Raw genomic sequence first — 10110 nt, forward strand, 5'->3', positions numbered from 1 at the left:
CCATGAAAGTGGATTGAAAATATGATGAATATTAAGGCACCCAAAAGTAGATCTTTCCTAAGAGCTGATTTTCAGGGACATTCATACATGTACAATGTATTAGGTAAGTGAATGTATACATAAATTTGTTCATGTACTTCCAAAATACACAATGATTTAAAATTTTTAGAACTGGTGATAGGTCTACTGTAAACATTGCAGGAAATTTATACTGAAAACTACAAAAATACATGTGCATGTACTCTAACTGTGGTTACTGGCATATGCAGTACAATATTAATCAAAGATTTCATACATGAAATTATGATATTTGTAAAATAATACTGCATGTATCAAATTTGTTATATACTTTACAGTGTGATATTAATTGCTCATAAATAAATGAACATATAGGGAGGGATCCAGATATTTTGAAATGGGAGGTCCAGACATCATTATAAATCATCAGGTAACTAAAAACCATGCATGGGAGAAGCCCTAAACCAATATCATTAGTAAACTTTCCAATTTCTGTATTTAGAAGTTTTGTCTAGTACATCAAATGACTTTAATTTATTGTTTTAAACTCACCACTCCAAACCACTTTAATGATCTTCCTGGTTATGAGGGGATGTTGTTTTAACAATGACCACCTGTTAGTCAGGTGAAAAGTACCCTGTTCTACTCTTACTTATGTTACCTGTTATTAACAGTTATTGAAACAAAGATGTGCTCATGAAGTACACTGAACTACATTTTTGTAAAGTGTGTTATGTCTTATTTAAGATAAATTTGAATTATTTTAGAGAAAGAAGTGTTTATTTTTTTCTTAATTAATACAGCTGATAGAGATATTTTAGGAATAACATTTCAGAACACTAAAATATATATTTATTGTATCAACCAGTAAAAACCTGAAACAATGATAACCACCCAACCTCTTTTTTTGCCTGATTTTGTAAGAATATTTCTCATCAAGAGGAGGTTTCTCTACTTCCATATGATGTGTTAAAATACATGTATATTTTCATGCATTTACATATTGTAACATATTGCAATTATCAAAGGCACTGTTATCATTTTTTCCTGGATTTCTTTTCAGTTGTAATTCCTTTTAAAGTTTCACTAGATGTAGCGAGAAGAAAGCAAAAGCAAAATGGACCATTTTTGTGCTGAGACACTATTTAAGGAGGTAGACCTAGGGTAAGGGACACAATTCTTAAAAATCATTGGAACCTTTATATTCAGCATTTTACATCAATCGTATGTAAGCATCTAATTAACTTGGAGTCATTTTATTTTGCTTCAAACGGAAGTTTTAGAGGCTTTGTTGAAATTGAATATAATACAAACATATCACTGATATCATGAGTTATGTCCCTTACCCTAGGTCTACCTACTTAAGCATAAAACAAAGTTCATGATTCTCAAGTGCTGGTACAAGTCAACATTTCTTAATAATAACTACCAATATGAGTCTGATTTCGTAGCACTTATTTGTTGGCAAAACATTAGAGTTACTTGTATATTAATGTAATACATATTGGTGAAACAATCATGCAGAAAAAAATGAAAGAAATGCACAACATTATTCAAGGCACTGTATAAAACACTCTGTTTAAGTGCAAGAATGATTCATCTTAAAATGCGGTACTCATGGGGTATGGGTTCACTAGTAACCTTTTTTTGTTTTGGAAAGTAGAAAAGATGGATTTATATTCAAAGTGCATTTGTTATAAAGAAAATCATAATATTTCCTGTATTCTCTACATTTCTTTATCCTTGACTTTCTATTTTGATTGGAATCTTAAATTGCTAAAATATATGAGGTACAAAGTTTTTTTTAGTTTAAAGATCTTAAGTAGTTTTGATAACAAGAGTTTGTATCCTTGAAAAATTCCTGGAGAAAGGTAATCATTTATTGTAAAAATAGTGTATAGTTTAGACATTTTCAACTCAGGGCCTAATCTAGACAACAATGACAAGGACAAGTTTTCATAAATTCCGTTTGAAAACGAACAATATTGACATATTTGTTCATTTAATCTATCACAAATCACTGCCAAAGAGAGCACAAACAAGGAGAAGTTTTTTGTTCATTTCTCCCTTTAGATTAGGTCATTGTTCAACCTAGCTCCCCTCGTCCACAGGATTCATTTCTATTTCATGCATCTCCAACCCGAAGTTTCAAAATGTGGATTTATTCTTACCTTGAAAATCCATCAAATATTGAAAGTCAGTGATTGACAGTGGAGCTCATATTTTTGAAGAAATGCTGGTTTAGTTGTAAAGTGTCAAGAAATTTGAGGACAACAACATACACAGCCAGAAATACCAAAAACAATAAAAGAAAAGAAGATCCACAAATACATTAATAAACCAGTAGTATTGATATGCATTCATTAAAATAGTTGGTTCTCTTTACAATGACTAGGTTTTTGATCGGTTTATTTAGCTTGAAATTTGGTTACATGAGGTCCTCCTTGACTCAGTGCCTCAGCACTTTGATTTTATAAGAAGTCGTTATTATGGATATTTATTCTTGAACGTTCTGTAATCCTTTGATTCTTTAGAGGGAAAATAATAATTGACGTATTGCTGTCGTAAAACATTGAATTTACCTGCGTACACATTTAAAATATGTATTTATTATTATAAATTGATATGAAATATAATATTTTATGCAAGAAATTCTCCCCAAAACAATAGATAGCATAATAAGATGATAGTTTTGTTCCAGTAAACAAAGGTATGCTTAACAGTTGTTTTTGGATTTTTTCTGGAAGCTATCTGTAGCATGTAGAGTGAGTATCATGCGTGCTATATTTTTTATTGGTTTCTTTTTGTATAAGTTAGGTCTGGATTCCTACTTCATTTTAGGATAAACCATTTTTTTCTGTGCAAGCGTCATTTTTCAAGAAGAGCGGTCGAAGCAGTAAACCACAGGTTGCATCAGCATTGAACGCTTGCAAGATAATGTGTTTTCAAATAACTACATAAATATCCTAGTTCGTAGAAAAGGAAACAAGAAATATGAATAAGCATGCGTTCGGGGATACTGCTTTGAGTCCTATAGAGTTCCATGTGTTTTAAACTACCATATATATAAACTTTTTATAAATATCGTAAATTTAAATATACTGTATATGTGTTTCATGGACAATACTCTCACCAGGAACATAAGAACTAAATAAATTTGAAATTCGTCCATATATAAACGGTCTGCAAAAGTACTCATACCCAGACGAATCGAAATGGGAAACTTACTTTATTTCAAAGACATTCTATCGTGTGCTCAAGCAGTATAAGGAATGCAATTATGGTGTTTTGGGGGTTTTTAACTTTAAAATACTACACACTTCGGTAAAAAATCGATCATACAATTGAAGTCAAACAATGCTGACTTTAATACACTACTGGACAAGAGTAAGAGTACAACTGTTTCATTTATAGTATGGTAAACACATCCTTTTTAATGTGAGGTGTCATACGGAAAATAATCTGAGGAGTGTAATGGATATGTTTAATAAATTTCTGAAACGTTTATAAACTACTTATTTAGAGCTTTTTATAATAAATATGTGGGAATAGTAAAGCCATATTTTCTCTCCAATCCAGATTTGTTGTATTGAGTATCAGTCTATATAAAAATCAGACAGAAGGTGATACATGCATGTCATAAACCAACCGAATTTATTTTTATTTCTTGTTCAAAAACAGTTACTGATCACACACACATAACCAGCATTAGTTTTTTATTAGGTCGTTGCACTTTTAAGGTAAAAATTATGTAGACTGAACATGAAATTGGCACTATACTTTGGTTTCATTTGGTTGATTTTGGTGGGAGATAAATGTATGATTTTCTAAAAAGTACAGATTTGAATGCAGAAATAATTATAGATATGTGAATGTATAGCATATATAGACTGAAAAAGCATCGTTTATTTGGTGGGATTTTCTGCACCATGGATCACTTTACCATTGGTAGTATCTGAATTTTTTATGGGGACTGTTACTTAAATTAAGACTACGTGATAAAAGCACTTTTCCATTTTATACCCAACATATTGCCACCGTTATTAAAATATGATAAAGAAAAAAAAAAGATTAATCTGTATTTCACTTGTGTTGTGTTGTTGTTTTGTTAGTTATTGCAACAGTAACAATACATTTGGTCATAACAAAGAACTAATATTTTTTACTTCATCAGATGTTGACCAATAAGACTGATGACCTTTCCGTTTAAATTATCCTTACATGAATGGACGAAGTCTTTTGTTCTAAATAATAATCTAAGACATATACAGTTTGCTCTTTCAGTTTTTATATTTGTACGTTATATGTCAGAAACTGTCCATGAATATGGACCCTTTTGTGCTAACTATAGGGTAGTCGATGAGCATGCGTCATGATCAATATACACTTCCGCGAGCAAAATTCTTTTGTTCTACCCAATCCCTAACTCGCGGAAGTGTATATTGAGCATGCTCACCAACTTACTTATTTCGGTGTTTTGCTCATTTTCATTTTTGCTATTACCTGCTGTTCGTCAGTTTTAACACTTATTTATGAAAATCTTGTATCGTAAGTCATTCATTATTGTTTCTTTGTTTTTAAAGCTGATTAAAGTTTCAACATGTAGTATGTGTAAACAGATACTGGTTATGAAGTCAAACTAGTTGAAAATGGCGTTGTCTCATTGATTTCCTCGAATAACCGTTCCTCACACATTGATTCTCTCTGTGGTAATATTTCGATAGAGACGTTGACATCTCCTAGCAATCTATCGTTAATTATTTTTATTTTTGGGTCCTGCAAATCATTTAAAGACAATGCTAGTTCTTCTAAAGATGTTTCTGAAGTTTTAAAAGAGGCTGCTACTAAAGTGGTAAATGAAGCAAGCAGAAATAGGCAGCCTGTATGAAACAAAAACATGTAATAAATCAATAATTTAAGTGCACTACATAATACTAAAATGTAAATTATTTTATTTGTTTAAACTTTATATCATTTATTTATCATCAACGGAAATGTTGCAATCGTTGATGGTTAAAACAATTCATATTGTATTTAATTTAAAAAGAGGAAATTGTCTAAAATCAATATGTTATTCTGAATGTTTACCCAATACCAGTATTTTTTTTTCTGAAAATTGTATAATATACTGAATACTTTTTGATAAGGTACGTGCATATACTTATACTGAACTCAGCTAGAGCTGATTATGCTTAACATATATGTAAAAGTATCTATCTTTTATGTTAAATAAAAAAGGCAAGCATCTAACACCATTGAGGATCACAGACATAGAAGTTTTCTACCGAACATGTCGGATATTTATTTGTCTTTTTGGGGTTTTTTTCCCAGGACCTTTGCTTGCAAAAATGTCTCTTGAATTTACAAAACATCACTACACGTTTTTAATTATGTCACAAACGTCGCGTATTTTATCTAACCTGTCGATTAGACAAGGAAATCTTGCATAACTGAAAATATTATACTTGTCTTAAAAGTAAGAAATTTGAACGTCTGTCATTTGTTGTCGTTTACTTTTTTAATGTTACAATTATTTTTTTTCAAGAGACGCACAAAAAAAATCTATAAAATATTACCGGAAATTGATAACCTCAAAAAATAAATCTGTACAGAAGAAAAAGAAAGAAAAAGAAAATTGAGAAAATATATAAATGAAGCCTACATGTACACATGGGTAGGTGTAGAACTTATCCCACTACATACTGATGAAAATAAAACAACTAATATTTAAAAAGTAGCTAAAAATATAATCACATCATACTTATACAGTGGAATATACTCACCACATAAGTAAAAACTATATTCATACGTGCCTTTGCTGTCTACAATAATACCTGAAACAGAACATTAAAAATCCTTTAATTTTCTATGTACTTTTGTCCTCTATTATAAATCCTGATGTGATAAATTTATAAGGAGAGTAAAACTTCTTTAATTCCAAAACGTATTTCAATCTATGCCTTAAAGAAAGTTTAAATTTTTTTTTTTTTTTTTTTTTTTTTTTTTTGGTTAACTACCTTAAGAATTTCAATAGTCATTCAATCAATGGATAACCAGCTCTAATTTATTAAGTGAACTATTTTACTCGTCTTTAAAAATCCTTGTCATGACCCTAAATCGAGCTAGCATGATTATTCTAAATGAATAATGAGATTGCTTAAAATAATACTTTGTACGTGTTTTTTGACATCATATCAAGGTAAGCGTATGACACCTTTGTATAAATGTTTAAAATCAGTGTAATTCATTTTTTTAGCTGACACTGTAATGTGTCTGCTTACACCTGTGTCAAAATTAACATAAAAGGTTATCTTGTCGACTTTGTCTATCACTTTGATGCATCCAGTCTCTGACTCACACGAGCTCAATCATATAGTGTTAACTTCCTATGAATTTTCCTGAAAAAAACACTTTGTGTAATTTATTGGCAGCTTTGTAATTTTTGTTTTTCCTATCATTCTGTCATCAATTTGTTTTTGTTCAAATTTTTAAATTTGTAACCTGCTATTGGTGGTCCTGCCATATATCCAATTCCTCCTAAGAAAAACAGCGTTCCGATACCACTCGCTACTTTTTCCATGCCGAGGAGTTCCATACAAAGTGGATTCATTAACGTTGATAACCCACCGCCGTAAAGACCAAATAGCAATGAAAATATAACTTGACCTCCAAATGTTCTTGAATAAAAAGGAAAAGGAAACGTTAAGAAAGTCAAAATACCACAAAATCCGAAATTTAAGAGTATAGGGTCTACACCGTTTTGATTTATCGCCAATCCTGTTATAATCCTTCCGAATGTTGACGTTATTCCTGCATAGGTTATAAGTAGAGCTGCAGAGTCTCTTTCTGTTCCTTGCATAATGGAGTAGTTAACCAAATGTAACATGATAATAGAAAAAGCCATATTCCAAAGTAAAAACTGTAAACTGCAGCACATAAATTTTTTATCGAGTAAAATATCAAAATGTAAAATATTTTTCATATCAAAACAAGGTTTTGAACTTTCCTTTTCTTTTTTGTTCTTTTGGTGTATTGACGATTTGTCTCTTGTGTATAAAGGACGCATTAATGCACCGAATACAATTGTTTGGCTTCCAACCCCTGCTAATATGAGGAAAGTACCTTCCAGTCCGAAATTGTTCAGTAGAAACTGGACAAACGGACCTGTTATAAAGGTTCCTACTCCAGCGCCACTCATCATAATCCCTACTGCTATTCCGTATCGCCTCTTGAAATAATAACCGACCGAGGATATGGCTGGAGTAGCAAGGAATCCAAGACCTGTACCTAATAGAATTGTATATATATGTGTTCAATCATAGTTTGAAAATATGCTTAAGCAGAATTAGTAGACTAACATTCATGTGTAGTTACATGTAGAATATTTTTTTTTTCTGCTTCCTAGATATGAATGAAATGCAACAGAAACGTTACAATAACTTTTAGGCTATTTATAATTGTTAATCCAAATTTTAATCTGCATGAAAAACAGAACACATTGATTTTCTTGTTTTATTATTGCATCGATGTATGATTGTCTTGTATTTCTATTTCATTTTTTTAACCGTTAAAATTCATTTTTAAATGTTTTGTCTGCATTTATGATCTTGTGAACGAAATGCGCATTTTTCTATCTTGTGTGCTGTGTATTTATTTATTTTTTTTTTTTTTTTATTTGTTTCTTTATGCTTTGTTTGTTTGTAATTTAAGTTTTGCCAATGTTTGCTTTATTTTCTTTAAAAATGTATATGTTTGTAGTACTGTAACATTTACCAGCCACGATTCCATATGTCAGCAATATATAATCTAGATCACTTGTGACGAAGGCACTTAAACCATAACCAAGGAAAATTATCATGCCACCAACAATTATAGCAACCCTGCAGCTAAAAGCATTTGTACATGCTCCAGCAAGTGGACCTTCAAAACAGGTAAATGATACTGTAGATCATACATGGTATGTAGGGATTTTTTATGATTATAATACCATTGCAATGATATGAGTTCTTGTTAATCATTGAAAGCAGACAATATTAATGCACAGTTGTGATTATCCTTTAGCTTTTTTAATTAAAGACTAAAGACCTAATTGAAAATTAAAGAAAACGTACCAACAAGGGACATTAAACCGCTATTTATTGAACCAATCATTGACGTGTATGCATTATCTCCCTTGAACCTCCGTAGCAACGCCACATGCATTACACCGGTACAGTATATCATAACGGAACAGACTATCATAGTAGCAGTTGCAGCAAACAGTATGACCCATGCCCACCCACTGTCAATGATATCATGGCCTCCTTTCTTGTTATCAGTCATCTTCTGTAAAGTATAAAGTTAGATTGGGATCCTACAATTTTACTCATTCCTCCATACCAGACCTTTAAATACATGATTTAAAGGCATTCAATTATGGCTCTACAGTTCTGTTATTGAATATACGAAACTTGCAATATCTGAACATGTTCATAGAACGGTTGGATTTTGTTACTCTTAAAGTTAAACTAAACTGAAAGCTTGTAATCCGATAAGATATTATAAAATTCTATTTTTGGATACAGTTTTTCCACCACTGTTGGTTTTAGGAATATAATTGATAAACGGATCTCTCTCTCTCTCTCTCTCTCTCTCTCTCTCTCTCTCTCTCTCTCTCAAACCACACACACACACACACACACACACAAACTAGTATATATTTATATGCATTGCATATCATTTAAACGTGAACTATAAAAAAATAAAAAAATAATTGGTAAAATGTTTTTAATTTGTGAACTGGTCAAAGGAAATAAATTGTTATGGTCACCTTTTAATAAAATGATGTGGGCCAGTCTACACTTTTGCAAAAAAAAAACAAAAAAAACAATAACTTCGCATACCTAATAACATGGTGTAGTTCACTCTACACTTCAAAAACAGCTTTTCATACGAAACAACCTGGTGGCCGTCTTCAATCTTTATAAATGTAACCGGCTGCAAACCATGTTATTTCGTATAACTTGTTCAAAAATTTAAAATATTCCCTAAATAAATCTAGAACATATTCTTACCTTATTCAAAACAAGAAATGTCAAATTTAAATGTAGTGCAGCGCACTCATTGATATCAAGTTGCTCTAAACGAGGACAGGATAACGTGTCAATGTTTTACCAGATAAGAGTTTATATATTGGGTTAAAAATGATAACGATTAACATTTTTAAGTTTTTCAACCCATCCAGCTACCTTGTTGTGATCTATTAAACACGGAATAAAACGGTTTTTTTAAATGGTTCAACTCTGCTATAAAAGAAGTGGAAGAGTAATCAAGGAAAGCAAAGTTATGGCGGTAATCAAAAGGATGTAATCCAGGGACAAAGAACAGACATTAAAAACAGACATACACAATAGAGAACACAAAGCAACCAAAATCATACATACAATGTAACAAAAGCAAATGAACAACTCGGACTCCACTAAAAACTGGGAGCATGGACCAGGTGCACCAATGAAACAATGACCATATTTCTAAACTTCTTTTTCTTTCTGTTAATGTGGATATTGATACTGTGAGACATGTCGTAATTGAACAACTTTTCGACTTTAAAATTGGTTTGTTTTATGTATGATTTTACAGAAAATGTTTCGCTTGCTTATGCGTCAGGAATGAAACTTAATTGAGTCATTTCAGATCATTTTTTGATGAATGCCTATCTTATGTCAATAGGTATTTCGCTCTAAAGGCTGAAGTATGGTATATTAGTAATGTTTTCTTTTGTCCTTATTTAAATATTTGAATGATTCCCACATGGATAAAACCTAATTGTTTTTCATACGCGTTTTCTTCCCATATTGAGTATGACATGGCTTCTTCAATTCATCTTAATCAAATTTATATTTGGACAAATAAGTCGATAGACTTCATTAAGTTGAGGCTGCGAAACATTTCCTAATCCCATATAGAAATGATATCAAGGAAGGTAATCTGGATTTATTTAGAAGATAAATAAAAAGAAACATAATCAAGAGACAACGACCAAAGAAGGAAATAGACACACACAGAAAAAAAAAAGAAATTACCAATAATTGTGGCGACAGTAAAACCTTTGTA

At 31.2% G+C, this 10110-nt stretch overlaps 1 protein-coding gene across 1 annotated transcript; it reads right to left on the minus strand.

Annotated features, from left to right (window-relative positions):
• Nucleotides 1-3653: 3653 nt before the first annotated feature.
• On the minus strand, nt 3654-9164 carry LOC148626085 (monocarboxylate transporter 12-like). The gene is made up of 6 exons (XM_088569712.1): nt 9072-9164; nt 8130-8343; nt 7792-7938; nt 7141-7305; nt 5802-5852; nt 3654-4898 (listed from the first exon to the last, which is right to left on the minus strand). The coding sequence occupies exons 2-6, from the start codon at nt 8338-8340 to the stop codon at nt 4645-4647; spliced, it is 828 nt and encodes a 275-aa protein (XP_088425838.1). The 5' UTR covers nt 8341-8343; nt 9072-9164; the 3' UTR covers nt 3654-4644.
• Between the last annotated feature and the right edge of the window lie 946 nt (nt 9165-10110).

The sequence above is a fragment of the Perna viridis genome, chromosome 2 (assembly GCF_037379345.1).
Source record: "Perna viridis isolate PV_CMFRI_1.1 ecotype Kerala chromosome 2, ASM3737934v1, whole genome shotgun sequence".
NCBI classification, from domain to species: domain Eukaryota; kingdom Metazoa; phylum Mollusca; class Bivalvia; order Mytilida; family Mytilidae; genus Perna; species Perna viridis.

Coding starts and splice junctions, on each gene's coding strand:
- LOC148626085 (XM_088569712.1), bottom strand. CDS start 8,340: ATGACTGATAACAAGAAAGGAGGCCATGATATCATTGACAGTGGGTGG. Junction 7,939..8,129: donor CGGTTTAATGTCCCTTGTTG/GTACGTTTTCTT, acceptor CCTGTTTTGAAG/GTCCACTTGCTGGAGCATGT. Junction 5,853..7,140: donor GAACAATTTCGGACTGGAAG/GTACTTTCCTCA, acceptor GTTCTGTTTCAG/GTATTATTGTAGACAGCAAA.